The sequence below is a fragment of the Ochotona curzoniae genome, unplaced genomic scaffold (assembly GCF_017591425.1).
Source record: "Ochotona curzoniae isolate NIBS_2020 unplaced genomic scaffold, NIBS_Ocur_1.0 scaffold_274, whole genome shotgun sequence".
In the NCBI taxonomy this organism is placed as follows: Eukaryota; Metazoa; Chordata; class Mammalia; order Lagomorpha; family Ochotonidae; genus Ochotona; species Ochotona curzoniae.
This window is the reverse complement of record NW_024467101.1, coordinates 13,178,396-13,196,347: the sequence shown is the minus strand read 5'-3', so window position 1 is coordinate 13,196,347 and position 17,952 is coordinate 13,178,396. Positions and strand designations below refer to the sequence as shown.

Below are 17,952 nucleotides of genomic sequence, written 5' to 3'. Positions count from 1 at the left end.
CCTCCCGGTCGGTCCCCCAAGACCCGGCTCCGTCGCCTAGGCTTGGGCGGAGGCGGCCTCAAGCCTCGGTGACTCCTCTCGTCGGGTGCCGCCTACCTCACAGAGCCCAGGGGGTGGGGAGCGCGCGGGGCCGGCGGCCGTCACTCTGCGTGCGGGGCACCGGAGGGAAGGAGTCAGGCCGGGGCGCCAGGCTGACCTCTGGACGGTCCTCACGAGCCCCCAACGTAGGCTGTCGCGGCCCCCAGCCTCAGGTCAGTAGCCCTTGGGGCCTCGCGGTCTCCATTTAGCTTACGAGATGAGGGAGTGAAGGGCGCCTGCTTTTTCTGACCCGTCTCGAACGTGCCTGTGGCTTTCGGTGCTTATAATCTTTATAAACAAGACAGAAGGACCTGCCTCCCCCCACCCCCACCTCCGATATCCAGGGGGAGAAAAGGAAGAACACCCCACCACCAAAGTGGGGTCACGCTTAGAACACACAGTCTGCCGTCCGATGTGAATACTTGCGGTATCGGGTAGACACACACCCACCTTGACTTTGGGAGCACAAAAGAATCTTCTGGCTTCAGATCAGCTCAGCTCTGGCCATTGCAGCCACTTGGACAGTGAACCAGCAGATGAAAGATCTTTCTTTCTGTCTCTCCTTCTCTCTGTGAATCTGACTTTCCAATGAAAATAAATAAAACTTAAAAAAAAAAAAAAAAAGGAAAAGAGTGACTGGGTTTGATACCAACCTCCGGCCTCTGATTCCAGATTCCTGCTAATGGTTTTCCTGGAAGGGAGGGAGGATTGTTGAAGTAGTCGGGTTCCTGACACCCTTATTGGAGACCCAGAATTGACTTTCTGGCTCACAGTTTTGACCTAAGCCCAGCCGGCTTTAGAAAAACAGATGTTCTATCCACTGTTTTACTCTCCAAATGGCCGCAATAGCAAGAGCTGAACCAGGATGAAGTCAAGAGACAAGATCCCCATCCGGTGTCAGGGATCCAAGCACTTGGACGGTCTCCCATTGCTTCCCAAAGTGCATTAGCAAGGAGCTAGATAGACTAAGCAGTGGACCAGCTGGGGTTTAGCCGGTATCTGAGACAGTGGTTTAACCTACCACCTGACAATGCTAGCCCCTCTCCTTGGATTTAGAAGACATCTTTGACCTTGGCCAACTGGTTTTTTGTTTTGTTTTGTTTTGTTTTGTTTTGTTTTGTTTTTATCTTACATACCAGAATATTTTATTGTAAATCATAAGATCTTCAAGAAAACTCATAGTGATACTCGTTTTAAGTGTGGATTGTATTTTAAGCTCAGTTAAACAATGCTGTTACTTAATGTTTATTTATTTTTTTTTTCATGTGCTCATTTTTATTTTGACATTCTTTACATAGTTAATTAGGGTAAGAAGGTTCAAGGGCTACATGAAAGTGGATAATACTAGTATGTTTTCCATATTGTTACCTTCATGTTTAAAGGGGGTTATTTAAGGGAGAAGGCCCACCCATTTTCCCACCCTCCCCAGATCCCGGATGTAGGGCATGCGCTGAGGTTCTTGCTCAAGTGGTTTTGATATTGCAACAGTTATGAATCGTTGTCAATCTTGCCACTCCAAGCACTATGAGGGCTTTGAAAAATCCACTGATTGACATAGGACCTTGGCCAACTGTTAAACGTTAATGGCTGCCTTAACAGTGGTTGAGATGCTACTTGGGACACTGGCATCCCATATTAAAATGTCTCTGTTCAAATCCTTGCTCTGGGTCCCGGCATGGTAGCCTAGTGGCCAGGGTCCTCACTTTGCACATACTAGGATCCCAAATGGGTTCTAGTTGGTGTCCCTGCAGCCTCGCTTCCCATCCAGCTTCCTGCTGTAGCCTGGCAAAGAAGCAGAGGATGGCCCAGAGCCTTGGGACCCTGTACCTGTATGGGAGACCCAGAAGAGGCTCCTGATTCCTGGCTTCAGATCAGCTCAGCTCCAGTTGTTGCAGCCACTTAGGGAGTGAATCAATGGTTGGAGGCTCTTTCTTTACTCTTCTCTGTATGTTTGACTTTTCCAGTAAAAATAAATAAATCTTTAAAAAAAAACCAAAACCTTGCTTTGCTTCCAGTTTCAGCTTCCTGTTAATGCGCACCCTAGGAGGCAGTAGGTGAGGGCTCAAGCAGTCAGTTCCCTGTCACCCATGTGAGACACCTAGACGGAGTTCTTGCCTCCTGGTTGCTGGCTTAAGCCTGGCCCAGATGTGTTGCCGGCATTTGGAGAGTGAACCAGCAGGTGGCAGATCCCTCTAAGTATTTCTGTCTGGATCGCTCGCTCTCCTCTCTCTGCGTGTGTATCTCCGTCTCTTCCTGTCTCTGACTTCCGTCACTATCACTCTTTGTTTCTCTGCCTTTCAAACAAAATGAACATAATTTTTCAAAATGTTATTTTTGATGATATTTACATAATTGATCAGGGTAGGAAGGGTTGAAGATTAGGAGAAAGCAGGTAAGACCATTACTTCCAAATTTTCTTTTTGCTTCTTGTATCTGAGGGAAGGTGGTAGATGAAGGGAGAAGTCGCAGCCGCCCTCCCAACTGCCTCAGTACCCAGGGATGGGGAACGGCCACCTGATGTCATCCCAGGGTCCCCGATGTGGAACATGCGCCAAAGTTTCTGCTCAAGTGGTTTTGATAGAACTAAAATGCTGTCCATCCTACCGATCCGTAGATGAGGAAATCCTTCCAAGGTCCATTGGCTGACACAGTCCACCTTAGAGTCTCTATTCGCCCAGGTATGTGCTGTCAGTGCTGGGCTGGGGGAGTTAACCAATTTGTTCTGCCCTCGTTCCTCTGCTGTGGTACCAGATGTTCTCTGCTGGCCCCAATGGACTGCCCTATCCTCCATGTGCATCTGGGTATGCTGTCCACTGCTCCGTCTGAGTCGCTGGGGAGGCCCAGTTCTGATATATGCACTCCACAGTCAGACCACAGATCCTGCAGTTTTCCCCATGTTGGAGTAAATGAACAATATTTTTAAAAACAGTTTTCTTTTTTTTTTTTTTTTTTGAAGATTTATATTATTTTTATTGGAGAAGCAGATTTACAGAGAAAAGGGAGCTAGAAAGATCTTCCATCCACTGGTTCACTCCTCAAGTGGCCGCTGCAGCTAGAGCTCAGCTGATTTGAAGCCAGGAGCCAGAACCTCTCCCAGGTCTCCCACGTGGATGCAGGGTCTCAAGGCTTTGGGCCATCCTCTACCTCTTTTCCCCAGTTCATGGCAGGGACCTGGATGGGTAGTGGGACAGCCAGTACATGAACCAGCGCCTGTGTGGGATCCCAGTGCATACAAGGTGAGGACTTTAGCCAGCAGGCTACCGCACCAGGACCCTGAACATAATTTAAAAAAAAAAAATTAAGAGTTAATATACGTCTAACAGCAAGCCGTTTACTCTCTGCCAAAGAGCAGGGCAGTGCCCAAATTCTTAAAATAATAATAATTACTAGTGCAGATTAAACATCCTGTGAACCTGCACAGCTGGTTTTCTCCTTTCCCCGTGACATCAGTCCTCTCCGGCATCCCAGCAAACTGTTTCCTCCCCTGTCAGTTCGGCCGTGAGCCTTTCTCTGAGATCCTGGCCCTCAGCAGCAGTGGGTAGGAACGGAAGAGGTGGGGGAGCAGATAGAAGTGGGAAAATGAGTCATCTTAGAGGAACGGGTCCTGGCTGGCAGGCAGAACCGTGGGCTGGGTCATGGTGGAATGTGTTGCTGGTCACGGTTCCCAGGGTCTTTCTGTCCTGCTTTGCCACTGTATTTGTGTGAATGGATTAACTCAAACATTTCTGCGAATACCTGGGTGGTGCAAGGGAGGAAGGGGAGCAGAATGAGCTGAACTAGAGAGAATCTGAGCTGGGAGCAGGGTGGATGGAATGGGAGGGAGGTGCAGAGAGTTTTAAGGAAGCAAGTGCCAAGTGTGGGAGGATGAAAAGACAAAGATGAAGATAATTTTAAGGTTTGCAGCCTGTCGTGCCTGTCATCCTCCTTTGCTGGTTCCTGAAGACAGCAGGAAGCCTTGAACATGGCTCCCAGTCAGTGTTGGATAAAGAAAGAACTCATGTTTTCTTTTGATCTGGCCGAACAGGTGGGAACTCATGGCCTCCATTTCGCTAAGGTTGTTTCTAATTGTGAACCAACTGAACTTGAAGCAGCTCAGCAGCTTTCTCATTTGTTTAGTTTTGCTACCTTGTTCTGTTCAGCAGGAGAGTCCTCAGCTCTTTCATATAAGTTTTTGTTTTTCTTGGATTTATCTCCTCTCCCCTAATCTCTACTTCCTGACCCTGATTCTGCAAAGTTGTGAACTTTGTATGCACAAATTACACCTGAAGATAAAAAGGCTTTTTTTGTTTTGGAGAAAATATCAAGGAAACACTGACCAATAAAACTTTGTCCAGTAAGGGAAACATTTTGTATCTGAATTATATGATAGTCTAGCTCTGCGAAGCTATTGAGCATTTCATATATGGTTATTGCAACCGAGAAGTGAAATTTAACTTTTTCCCTAAATATTTATCTATTTTTATTGCAAAAGCAGATATACAGAGTGAAGGAGAAGCAAAGAGAAAGATCTTCCATACACTGGTTCATTCCCAAAGTAGCCACAATGGTTGGTGCTAAGCCAACCCAAAGCTGGGAGCCAGAAACCTCTCCCAGGTCTCCCACTCGGTTGCAGGGTCCCAAGGCTTTGGGCCATTCTAGACTTTCCCAGGCCACAAGCAGGGAGCTAGAAGGGAAGTGGAGTAGCCAGGATTAGAACCGACGCTTGTAGGGGATCCCAGGCGTGCAAGGTGAGGACTTCAGCCACTAGGCTACTGTGGTGGCCCCAGAACAGGAATTTTTTATTATACTGAAGTATATATAATTAGAATTTTAGTAACCAAATGTGGCTAGTGAGTAGGGACATGGGACAGAACAGGAATTCATCACTTTCAATGGTCTCACATTCTGTTCAGAAAGGTCTAGAGTTACTGGAACAAGTCCTTCCCCTTTTTGGCCCTACTGTGTTGACACAAAGTAGTTGCATAAACACCTTTTTATTTTATTTTACTTTATTAATTTTATTTATTTTTGATGATAATTGATTAGGATGATAAGGGTCAAGGGCTACAGGAAGGTGGGTAAGATCACCAAAACACCTGTTGATTTTATTAACCAGTATGTGAAAGAGTTCTTCTGACTTCAGTGCAAACCTGCAAATGGGCTCATCAAATTCAACAGATTTTATTTTCTAAACCCCAAATTCCTGTCCTTTAACATAAAACTTTTCCCTAATTTTTTTTTTTGCTAAACATCATATTTTTTTAGATTTGTTAATTTTTAATGGAAAGGAAGCTTTACAGAGAAAAGGGGAGATAGAAAAATCTTCTGCTGGTTCACTCTCCAAATGGCCGCAATGACCAAAACTGAGTCAATCCGAAGCCAGGAACCAGGAGCTTCTTCTGGGCTTCCAATATCAGTGCAGGATTCCAAGGCTTTGGACCGTCCTCTACTGCCCTCCCAGGCCACAGGAAGGGAGCTGGACAGAAAGTAGAATAACCAGGACACGAACCAGTGCTCATATGGAGTTCTGGTACGTGCAGAGGGAGGGATGCCCTCCCTAAACCTTTTTTACATCCTGTCAAATAACTTGGACTCTTACTCTAGGGCACTGTTAACTAGAAACACAAACAAAAGGTTAAATGGGGTGTGAAAAGATGAGTAACAGCCTCAAAGATGTTTTTTGAAGCAGCAAAAGGATGCATTTATTTTAATAGAACCCTAACTTTTTTGGACCCACATCAATTTTGTACTAAGCAGATTTTTAATGAACTGTGTCTTGACAATTTGGTAATGGTGCTGCCAAGGCAAACAGATTTCTTAAAGGTGAAAAAAATAAATAAATAAAAAATGTATCTGGAGGATTTTTTTTTTTTTTTAATATTTTAGGGGAAGAAATCCACTAAATGAACCAAGAAGCTTCTCAGCCACATGTCGCTCAGTGCTAACACGTGCACAGTGGCTGAATTTCCTTGTGTCTGGCACAGGCTCCCCTCTCCCCCTCCAAGCCAGCACATGTGCAGGGCTTCTGTGAATGTCACATTGACAAATGTTCCCTGGAGCCAGGCAGCTGGGAACCAGTTTGTTGTTGTTGTTGTTGTTGTTGTTGTTATTGTGCCTGTCTCCTGGGTTGCTAGTTCTTCTTGCTGAGGTGCAATCATTGAAGCCAGGAAGCCAGGGTTTTCCTTCCCTCCTGGTAAGCTGCAGCCCCCAGAACCCTGACATCTCAGGGTTCTGAACATGGCTTATGGGACTTCAGATGGCTTCCCCTTCCTTTGCCCAGTCCCACATTGTTCATTCATTTGGTTAATATTTACTGAGCCATGCAAGTGCATGGCTCTGTGTTCACATGCTAAGTGCTAGAAATACAAGACTGAGTCAGACCCAAACTCTGCCCTCACACCATTCACAAACAAAAAGGCAGTTACAGCCAAGTGAGAGACAGTTGGCCTTCTGCAGCTATGTGAGCCATATCTGTGGATCCAACCACTGAAAATGTCTGAGAAAGAAAATTCCAGAAAGTTCCATAAAATAAAACTTGAATTTGTCACTTTGAGTGTTATGCTGAATTCATGTAAATGAAGTGGTGTGGAGGCTCACCTGCTGTGGTTTTATCGGGTTTTTGGAAGTCATCTAAAAATGAGCTTAAAGTGTACAAGAGAGGGTGTGGACATTTGATCTGGAGGGTGTGGACATTTGACACTGACTGGGATTCCTGGATTTGATACTTAGATCGACTCCCAATCATAGCTTCCTGCTAATGTGCACCCTAGGAAACATTCTGTCACCCACGTAGTGAGAAATGTTCATGGTATATGAACCACCCACATGGGAGCTTGGGGTTGAGTACCTTGCTCTTGGCTTTGACCTGGCCCAGGCACTACCTGTTGGAGGTACTTGGGGAGTGAACCAATGGATGATACCTCTGACTGTCTCTTTAGTTAAATAAAGTTTAAAATAAAGTAGAATAGCTCTCTGATTATTTTAAGAATAAATAAAATATTTGAGAGAATATACATAGGTTATTTGCATGTACTACATAGTTTTTTTAAAGGTAACCTTGCTTTTAAAAATGTTTAAAGATTTCTTTTGTTTTGATTGGAAAGGCAGATATACAGAAAGAAGGTGATACAGAAGGAAAAATCCTCTATCTGCCGGTCTCTCCCAAAGTGGTCACAATGGCCAGAGCTGAGCCAATCCGAAGCCAGGAGCCAGGAGCCTCGTACGGGACACGAACCCGTGCCCATATGGGATCCTGGTACATGCAAGGCGTGGATTTACCACTAGGCCATAGTGCCTGGTTCATACTACAAACTACGTAATTTTACATAAGGGACTTGCACATCTGTGGATTTTGGTATCTTCAGGAGTCCTGGCACCTACCTCTTTACATACTCTCCCGGTGACTACCAAGTCTAAGTCTGAGTGCTATAAGAAATATAGTACCAAGCCCAATGACTCAGTTGGCTAAATCCTCATTTTGCATATAGTAGGATCCCACATGAGTACTGGTTTCTGTCCTGACTGTTTCACTTCCCACGTAGCTCCCTGCTTGTGGCCTGGGAATGCAGTCAAGGACAGCCCAAAGCCTTGGGACCCTGCCCCCACATGGGAGACCTGGAAAAAGCTCCTGGCTTCAGATTGGCCATAGCAGCCATTTGGGGAGTGAACCAGATTTACTGTCTCTCCGTAAATCTGATCTGCCTTTGCAATAAAAAAATAAATAAATCTTTTTTAAAAAGAGAGAGAAATATAGTACTTGGTACTCCTGCTCTACTGTGCAGTCTGGTATTCAGGAAAGACTTTCTAGAGGGAGTGGCTCTTACCTGGACCTGAAGAACCAGATGGTGTTAGGCAGGTACATAATGAGAAGAAAAGCATTCCAGGCCAAAGGGAAAGCAAATGCAAGAAAGCTGGGTAGACAGAAGAGAGTTGGGTGCTTTGGGGAAGTGAATTCATTGAGCACAGTGAGAGCATGGTGTGGCAGAGGGATTGTTCCTTCTGTCTCTGGAGCCACAGAGACTTACAGGAAGAAGCCCCAGGGTACAGCAGGGACTGGCTGGTCTGGGTTGCACATATAAACCCTAAATAGTTCAGCTGTCCAGTGGAAAGCAGTGAGTTGCCTTTGCCAGACAAGTGTTTATTGTATATCCCTGAATAGGGTGATTGTAAGGGGAAGGCAATGCTCAGGGCCGGAGGTGGAGGGGCCTGTAAGGGGTATGGCCTCCCAATCCCTAACACGCACGGTACATAGCTAGGGAATACTAGGGGAGCCAGCCAGGATTCAGCAGAAATCCAATGATCCCTCCTAGTGTGACAAAAGAAGAGCTTCTGGGGTGGTGCGGGGAAGTGGGTTCAAAATGCTAGCATTTTTACCAATAGTCCATATTTCCCCAAAAGCTTGAGGCACCCAGTGGATCTCATTGCCTGTCTATCGAGGGCTTGCTAGGTGGGAAATGGATCATTTTGGAGACAGTCCATCCACCTATATACATTCTTGCCATGACCTTCAGACCTTGCCCCCAACAAGTTTCTCCACATCTGCTATTTCCCTGCCTATCCCTATAGGGCCTGCTGTGTCTGAAGGCCTCTGTATTGCTTCTTCTAGGTCTCTGCTCCAGCTGTTTCTGCTCCCTGAACATGGTTTCTGCCTCCCCAGTCAATGCCAGGTCAAACTTTCAGCACCCTGACTTAGTCAAATAGTGATGCTCAGACCCGTTTTCCAATCTAGAGCTTTCCTCCAAGTTGGTACAGCTAGAAGGCCAAGTTGTCCTCCATTGCTCCTTTTACTCCAACAGTAACTTTTTTTTTTAACTTTTGTTAACTTTAAAGTTTATTTTACTGGAGAGAGGATGGAGAAGAAGAGAGATTTGTTCTGCTAGTTCACTGCCTCCAGTGCCTACAAATAGCCAGCAATGGCCCAGACCAAAGTCAGGAACCTGGAATTTAATCCTCATGTGGGACCATGTGGGTGGTACCCATGTGGGTGCCAAAGCCCAAAGCACTTAAGCCATCACATGATGCTTCCCAATATGCCTTAGCAGGAAGCTAGAATAGAAGGAGACGGAACTGGGCCAGCTCCTAGTAATGCCTTCTTAAATGTGGCTTTTTAAAAAAGTCTTCCCTGCTTCTCAGGTTAGAGCAGAGCTCCCGTTAATAACTCCATCCTGCATTCATCAAAACTGTCATCACATCTTATGTTCATCCTTCTTCAGCCATTGCCCGCTTCACAGGTAAAATGTAAACTCACTAGGACGAGAGCCAGAACTGACTTGCTTGGCTGATGGATTTAAGTACCTCGATGGTGACTTTGTACCAAATAGTTGCTCAATAAATGTCTATTAAAAATGACAGTAAGAGACAAGGAAAGAGCTCCAGACCTCATCCTCTGCATGACCCAAGCACTTAGGAAAAAATTTAATAAGCCATGGAGCTTCTCTTGGGCGGGAGCCAAGGGAAGTCCATCTCTATATAGCACCTAGCTTGGGGCCTGGCCCAATGCAAATGCTCAGAGGAGATTGCTAGCTGACTAGGCATTATCTTTTCCATCTACACAGATTCCATCCTCAGTAGTGATCTCATCCAGCTCTATGGTTTTAAATGCCATCTATAAGCTGATGACTCCCCAAATGATAACTCCATCCTGGCCCTCTTTCCAGAACTCACGTATTTAATCACATGTTTGACATGTCCACTTGGAATGTCCCATTAGCATCACCAATGTATCATGGCTCCAACAAAATGTTTTGTTGTCTCTGCCCACCTTACCCATTTTTTTCTGAGATTTTTTTTTTCTTTTTTTAATTACAAAGTCAGATATACAGAGAGGAGGAGAGACAGAGAGGAAGATTTTCTGTCCAATGATTCACTCCCTAAGTGACCGCAGTGGCCGATGCTATGCCGATCTGAAGCCAGGATCCAGGAACTTCCTCTGGGTCTCCCACACGGGTGCAGAGTCCCAAAACTTTGAGCCATCCTCCACTGCCTTCCCAGGCCAGAAGCAGGGAGCTGGATGGGAAGCGTGGTGCTGCCGGGATTAGAACCGGCGCCCATATGGGATCCTGGTGCATTCAAGGCAAAGACTTTAGCCACTAGGCCACGCTGCCAGGCCGACTCCTGGTTTTGGTTATGGTTTTTGTTTTTGTATTTTAAGATTTATTTTTGGGCCTGGCATGATAGCATAGTGGTTAAGGTCCTCGCCTGGATGTGCCAGGATCCCATATGGGCGCCGGTTATCATTCCGGTAGCTCCACTTCCCATCCAGCTCCCTGCTTGTGGCCTGGGAAAGTAGTCGGGGATGGCCCGGAGCATCCGGCCCTGCACCCAAGTGGGAGACTGGGAGGAGGTTCCTGGCTCCTGGCTTTGGATTGGCGCAGCACCGGCCGTTGCGCTCACTTGGGGAGTGAATCATCAGACAGAAAATCTTCCTCCCTGTCTCTCCTCCTCTCTGTATATCTGACTTTATAATAAAAAATAAATAAATCTTGGGCCCGGCACGGTGGCGCAGTGGTTAAGGTCCTCGCCTTGCACGCCCGGGATCCCATGTGGGCGCCGGTTCTATCCCGGCAGCCCCGCTTCCATTCCAGCTCCCTGCCTGTGGCCCGGGGAAGCAGCAGAGGACGGCCCAAGGCTTTGGGACCCTGCACCTGCGTGGGGGACCTGGAGGGGTCTCCTGACTTCGGATCGGCATAGCATTGGCCATTGCGCTCAGAGATCTTCCTCTCTGTCTCTCCTCTCTGTATATCCGCCTTTCCAATAAAAAAAATAAAAAAATAAATCTTTAAAAAGAAAATAAATAAATCTTTAAAAAAAAATAGAATTGGCACCCATATCTGGGGATCCCATGGCATTCAGGGCGAGGACTTTAACCACTATGCTATCGCGCCGGGCCCTAAATGTAATTTTTAAGAGATTTATTTGTAGGTCAGAGTTACAGACAAGGAGAGACAGAGGGAGATTTTCCATCTACTAAGTCACTTCTCAGATGCCAAAGCCAGGAGCTTTCCTGGGTCTACCAGGTGGGACAACTTCCATTGCTTTTTTCAGGCCACTGACAGGGAGCAGGAACAGAAGTGGAGCAGCTTGAACTCCATCTAGCACCCATATGGGGTTCCAGTGTTGCTATGCCATAACACCAGTCCTAGTAACTTTGTTTTCTGCTAATATTCTCCAGTGCACTGGAGCTTCTCAAACAAGGAAGAACAAAGCAAAACAAAGCCATCTTTTGGTCCAAAATGTTGATAAGCACCAAAGTGGAGAAAGTCATGGTTTTCTTAACACTAAATAAAATTGATAGTTATTATCATGGATCTTTGCCACATGCCAAGTACTGTGCTGCCTATTTGATGTACACTCTGTCACTCAATCCCCACTGTTGTCCCTGAGTAATAAGAACTTTGACAATCCCCATTTTATAAATGTGGAAACAGACTCAGAGGGACGGATTCACTTGTACCTTAATAGGGGCAAGTCAGGGATGCTCACCCCAGACTGCCTCTTTTTTTTTTTTAAAGATTTATTTTTATTATTTTTGTATTGGAAAGGTGGATATACAGAGAGGAGAGACAGAGAGGAAGATCTTCCATCCGATGATTCACTCCCCAAGTGAGCGTAACGGCCGATGCTATGCCGATCCAAAGCCAGGAGACTCTTCCGGGTCTCCCACGCGGGTGCAGGGTCCCAAAGCTTTGGGCCGTACTCGACTGCTTTCCCGGGCCACAAGCAGGGAGCTGGAAGGGAAGCGGGGCTGCCGGGATTAGAACCGGCGCCCATATGGGGTCCCGGGCGTGCAAGGCGAGGACTTAACCACTTGCGCCACCGTGCCGGGCCCCAGACTGCCTCTTAACATCTGCCCTGGGTTGTTCTGTCTACTGACTGGGGCCTCTTTGGCTTCTTTGGATGTGCCTGACTTGATCTGATGTCCTCATGAAGAGTGTCAGTCCAGTCAGGTGATGCATGGCTCTTGGCCAGAATGGTGGGGAAGAGAGTGTTTCACTTCCAAATTGTCTCCTTCTGTCTGGCGTTGCTGTCCCTGCACTGCAGTCCAGTCCTTGGCTCCAAAGCTTAGCAACCTTGCCAGCCCCAGGTTAGTGCCAGCCCTTCTCTATGGGGAGGAAGCTTCTGGATTTAAGTCTAGTTCTTACACTCTCCCATGGAATGGGGTTTCTTGAATCAATCCTGAAGATGCAGACTTGTCTTCTGCTTTCTTTCAGGTAAAGGAGTGTTGGGGCTGATAGGTTTTTTACAGAACTTCTAGTTCAAGAAAGTATTGAAGGGACCTGGCATATTGGTTTAGTAGCTAAATCCTCGCCATGCAAGTGCCAGGATCCCATATGGGCACCGACTTGTGTCCCAGTACCTCCGCTTCTCATCCAGCTCCCTGCTTGTGGCCTGGGAAAGCAATCAAGTATGAGCTTCTTCCAGGTCTCCCATAGGGGATACAGGGTACCAGGGCTTTGAGCTGTCCTCAACTGCTTTCCCAGGCCATAGGCAGGGAGCTGGATAGGAATTGGTGCAGCCAGGATTAGAACCAGTGCCCATATGGGATCCTGGAGTGTGCAACGCAAGGACTTTAGCTATTAGACTATTGTTCCAGGCCCTCATCCTTTATTTTGTGTTTTTAAGTTTTGCTTATTTAGAGCGGGGCATTTAACACAGTGAGATGCCACCTGGGATTCTTGCATCCCATGTCTGTTTGTGTTCTGGCACTATGTCATTTTCTGCTTCCAATGAATGCATAGCCTGGGAGACAGCATTCATGAATGATTCTAGTGCTTAGATACCTGCCACCCATGTGGATGACCTAGATTGAGTTCCAGGTGCCTGGCTTTACCTCATGTGTTATAAATCATTTAGAGTGAATCAGTGGATGTAAAATATGATAGGACCAGCACTGTGCCATAAAGAGCTAAGACCCTGTATTGCTGGCATCCTATATGGAAACTGGTTCAAGACCAGCTGCCCCACCTGTGATTTAGCTGCCTGATGATGCGCCTGAGAAAGCAGGGAAGTTGGCGCAAGTGCTTGGGTTCCTCTACCCACGTGGGCAATTTGGATGAAGCTCTTGGCCTCTGACTTCAGACCAGCCCAGTTTCAGTCATTGCGGCCATTTGGGGAATGAACCATCAAATGGAAGACGTGTCTCTCCTCTCTTGGTAACTCTGCCTTTAAAATAAATAAAATAAATCTTCTTTGTTTTTAATCTGGTATTTTGGGTAGGTCTTGTGGCTCAGTGGGTTAAGCTGCCACTTGGGATGCCCACATCCCGTATCAGAGTGCTGGTCGGAACACTGGCTCCTCCATCACTGATCTAGCTGCTTCGTACTGCAGCCAGGGAAGCAGCAGGTGATGGCTCAAGTGCTTGGACACACAGATGGAGTTCTCTCCTGGCTTCATTCTGATCCAGCCCTGGCCGTTGCAGGCACTGAGGGGAGTGAACCAGTGGTTGGCGGGACTCTGTGTGTGTCTCTGTTTTTCAAATAAATAAATTTTAAGTGCCCCCCCTTAAAAAAAAAAGATGAATCTTTTTAAATTACATACTGACTTTTTGAATACCTACTACATGCCAGACGTTGAATTAGATGCTAAAAATAAAGCACAAAGAAAACACAACAGGGCCAGAAAGACAGAAACCAAAACCAATCAATATCTAAGCTGATTCCTCTGATGCGGTGAGCGGGGCACATGTAATGGAGGAAAGAAAAAGAATTGCAGAGAGCAGCTGAAGGGTGGTAGCAATGGGAATTCAGGGAAGGTGACACTGGAGCTGGAATCTCAGGGAGGAGAGGGCCAGGCAGGAGGCAGGAGGAAGGTGGTCCCTGGCACAGCTGTTGTGGGGAGAAACTTGGTAAGCGGCCACTCAAGTAAACAGCTGCCATTTTAATTCCCTGAGTCACTTCACTCAGCCCTTTTAACCCAAACCAGCAAACCTAGCCAAGCCACAGATCACAGGCATAAATCTATAGAAAGATACTTCAAAACGCTTCTGAGAAAAAAAAAATTAAAAGATCACTTGTGTTGCAAAAAATTTTGAGATCCATGCACTTTTTCATACTATACATCTTCAGTTGGGTTGCTGCAAACACCTTGTATGTGTGGACTCCATTTGTGTGTTTGTGTGTGTGCTAAAAGAAATTATCTTTTCATTCCGTTTTCCATGGAATATAATGTATGTATGTGTGAACGTATGGATGTATGCATCGCCACAGCTTCAGGTTCTGGTACCATTTGATTCCACAGCTCTAAATTTTTGTTTTCTCTTTTTTTAAAAGATTTGATTATTCATCTGAAAGGCAGAGTTACAAAGGATTAAGGAAGGCCTGAGATTCTCCATCTACTGATGGATGGCACACTCCCCTAAGGGGCAGCAGAAGGCCTGGCCAGACCCAAGAGGCCTAGAGCACCATCCAAGTCCCCCACATGTGTGGGCAAGGGCCAACTTCTTGGGGCCATCTTCACTGCCCTCCCAGGGACACAAATTCTCAAGCAGTAGAAGCACTTACTCCCAAGGTTAAAAACTGATTTGCATGTGTGGTTCCCAGAGAAATCCTCATTACGCATTGCCTTGGTCAAATTGCTGTTACTCAAGGCTAATAAGAGCTGGTGGTCAAGATTAAATTGCGGGAAGGATCTGGCTCCGTAGTTTACTGAACTAGCCACTCCCTCACGGAGGGTCAAAAACGAGAGTATACTTCAGGTGATTGCGGAAAGTGTAGTTAAAAGATGTTTATTCAGGACCGCAAGTTTTCTCAAATCCATAAACTCTAATGTGAGGGGCGAAACCACCTCAGTCAGAATCTTTACATTCAGCTGGGGGAGGGGTGCAGGTGAGGCGCAAGAGTCGGGGGGACTAGTCATCCAACTTCTAGAGACTGTCATTGAAGAACGCAGCCTGGAACGCCTTCTGTGACTCTAGAATCATCTCCTACCGGCCACTCCGACCCCCAAGGCCGGGAAGCGAGCTCCCCTCGGGGTCCACCCAGCCGGCCGCGGGTGGTCCTCGAGACCCGCCGGGCCTCACCTTCCGGGCGTGAGGGCCTCACCGCGTGAGGTCCATTGCCCGGGCAACCGACGCCGTGAGCGGTGCATTGTGGTCTGCAACAAAATGCAGGAGAAAGATCCCGGGGAAACCATTGAGTTCCTGGACCAATGGGAAACTTTCGTCAGCTGCGTTAAGCCAATAGGGTCGTGGGACGGGCGGGGCTGGCGGGAGTAGGGCGGGGCCTGGGTTTATAGGCGGTGGCGACTGGCGTGGGGCGGCTTAGATGCGCCACGGCTTTGGTAGGGACGCATCCTTTCGCCTGAGCTGTGCACAGTCTGCGTCTTCCCCCGGGAGACCGGTCTAGTCAGCCCGCCGCGGCTCCACGGTAAGAGACTCGGGACCCCGAGGGGGTCCTGGCTGCTTGGCTTTTCCGCCTACGGGACTTGCCCTGCCGGGGCGTTCGTCGCGACCCAAGCAACCAGAAAAGTGGGTTTGGGGGGCGTAGTCCCGCGGTGGAGCGGAGCGGGACTGGACGCGCGGCCCGGACCCCAGCTCCTCACCCCCTCGTCGGGACCTCCCCGCAGGTAACCATGTGCGACCGTAAGGCAGTTATCAAAAATGCGGACATGTCCGAAGAAATGCAACAGGATTCGGTGGAGTGCGCTACTCAAGCGCTGGAGAAATACAACATTGAGAAGGATATCGCGGCCCACATTAAGAAGGTGAGGACGGGGCGCGGGGCTGGGCGAGTCGCCCTCCACTCAGACCCTGCCCGCGCCGGGGCCCGCGCCCTCGAGCGCCCGGCAGAGATGTCCGGGCGTGCGGGGCGGCTCGGGAGTAGAGGCTTCTAGAAGGACGCGAAGGAGTTTTTGCGCTCTCGTCTGGAACAGCAGACCCTCCGCGCGCGAAGTTTCTGGGTTTTGTTTTGGTGTTTTAAGCTTGCGGGGAGGGGGGGGCGGGGAACGCCACCTAGCAACGGTTTCCAGGCTCGGAGAACCGAGGTTTCCCCATCGGGTCGGATTCCTGAGCGCGGAGGATCCATCTGGGCGTTCAGGGGGCGGGGAGCTGCGGGGGTGTCTGCCGCGGGGCTGCCTGCCCTCCAGTGGGGAAAGGGGTCGGCGGCCTGGGTGGAGGCTGCAAGACCCCTGGGCGAGCTCAGCTTGGGGGAAGGGAAAGAAGTGGCAGCCGGAGCTACCTAGGTCCTGGGGGGTGGGGGGGACCAGGACAGCGCAGCAGTGCGTGCAGCCTCTGGGAACCTCAGTTCCATCAGAGATTCAAGAAGTTTCTGCACAGTATGCGATAGATGTACAGTGCAAAAAAAAAAAAGGAGTTTCTAAAATAATTACCTTAGCGTTCCTGCTTGTGGTCACCTACTGAAAAATTTAACAGATAGGCTTGATCCCCGAACCCTTTGGGGTGAAGGGGCAAAATGTTTCTGCCACTTGTTCGTCTTGGACCAGGTGGCAGATGAGCACCTTCAGGGTAATGTGGACAGGAGGGCAAGTTAGGATTAAGGATAAAAATTGGCCAGTTCGTTGTCAGGTTCTGCTACCCGCATTCTTGCGTGGTGACAGTGGCTGCAGTCCCTAAAATGTTGATGTGCAGCTATGTGGATTGTGATGTTAACTGAAGCTTAGTCCTTTTGGGAATCTTGTTTACAGCTAAGATCCTTCTGATAAGGGGAAGGATTAAATGTAGTATTTGGCTAAATTGTCACCTGTTTTGGGTGCATGGTAAATAAGATGTGGTTGTGTTTGCATTAAACATGACTGACCGGAACTTGGTGTTGAATATTAGCAAGTGTGAAGGTGTGATTGCCGTTTCGATGAAGATGCCCATCTGAGGCTGACCTGCCTCGGACCTCAGCTTCCGTCCCATCTTCGCTCAGACTGAGCTGTGCTTGCATTAACACGTTGTGTAGGCGACTTGGAGCTGGAGAACATTCTTTCATTCTGAGACTTTGCAGCTGCTAATTTTTCTTTCTGCCTCTACAGGCTCTGACTTACCAGGAGGTAGACTCTTCTGGCTTATTACTAAAATTGCAGTGTTTTCTTTTCCAGGAGTTTGACAAGAAGTACAACCCCACTTGGCACTGCATTGTGGGGAGAAACTTCGGCAGTTATGTGACACATGAAACCAAACACTTCATCTACTTCTACCTGGGCCAGGTGGCCATTCTTCTGTTCAAATCTGGTTAAAAGCATGGACTCAGCCACAAACCCAGTGATCCATCCAAAAACAAAAACTGCAGCCTAAATTCCAAATATCAGAGACTGCCTTGCCAAGGGAACACCTCAGTCTTTGAACCCTCATTGTGTTTTGTGCAGGGCATTCTGTGTACTAGTTGTGGTTATAAAACAGTTAGCCAACAACAGCTTACATTTGTATTTATTTCATACTTGTCTTCCCCATGTTTTTTTCTCAGTTCATTCCTTTAAAAGAATAAATATTGGAGATGCATTTATTTGAGTGTGGCTAGTTTGTTCAAGTAAGCAGTGAAGATGCATCTGAGCTGGCTACCCAGGGGACCTGGTTGGGCTTGTGAGGCCTTGAAGTAAGTTACTGTGGGATGTAATAGACGAGCTGTGAGTCTTTGTGATTCAGACCCATCCCACATCTGTTGGTGCATGGTGAAGCTTTCATATGGTAGAGCAGCTTTCGTAATCTGGAGGGAAGATAGCCAGTATCTGAGGAGTGCTGCTGTTCACATATTCAGAAATGGCTTAGGCTGCAGGGTGTGTGGATGGGTTTCTAGCGTTGTGTAGTTCAGTCGCCGTGCCTACTGAATATTGCAAGAAGGATCTGGACTTGGCATTAGTTGTTAATTTCACCGGTGGGTATGGCTCTTTGTTTCAGAGCTCTAGGATGTAATTGGGAATTCTTAAGCATCACAACAGTTTCCCTGAGGAGAGGGTAAA

The 17,952-nt window shown here is 47.6% G+C and overlaps 1 protein-coding gene across 2 annotated transcripts; it reads left to right on the top strand.

Annotated features, from left to right (window-relative positions):
• The first annotated feature begins 182 nt into the window (after positions 1-182).
• Positions 183-17,492, top strand: DYNLL1 (dynein light chain LC8-type 1). 2 transcript variants are annotated; one of them, XM_041003808.1, is made up of 3 exons: positions 183-251; positions 15,619-15,756; positions 17,095-17,492. In XM_041003808.1, the coding sequence occupies exons 2-3, from the start codon at positions 15,625-15,627 to the stop codon at positions 17,230-17,232; spliced, it is 270 nt and encodes an 89-aa protein (XP_040859742.1). In that variant the 5' UTR covers positions 183-251; positions 15,619-15,624; the 3' UTR covers positions 17,233-17,492. The 2 variants fall into 2 exon arrangements, with proteins under 2 accessions (XP_040859742.1, XP_040859741.1); XM_041003807.1 differs by lacking the exon at positions 183-251 and adding an exon at positions 15,274-15,419.
• Positions 17,493-17,952: the final 460 nt, after the last annotated feature.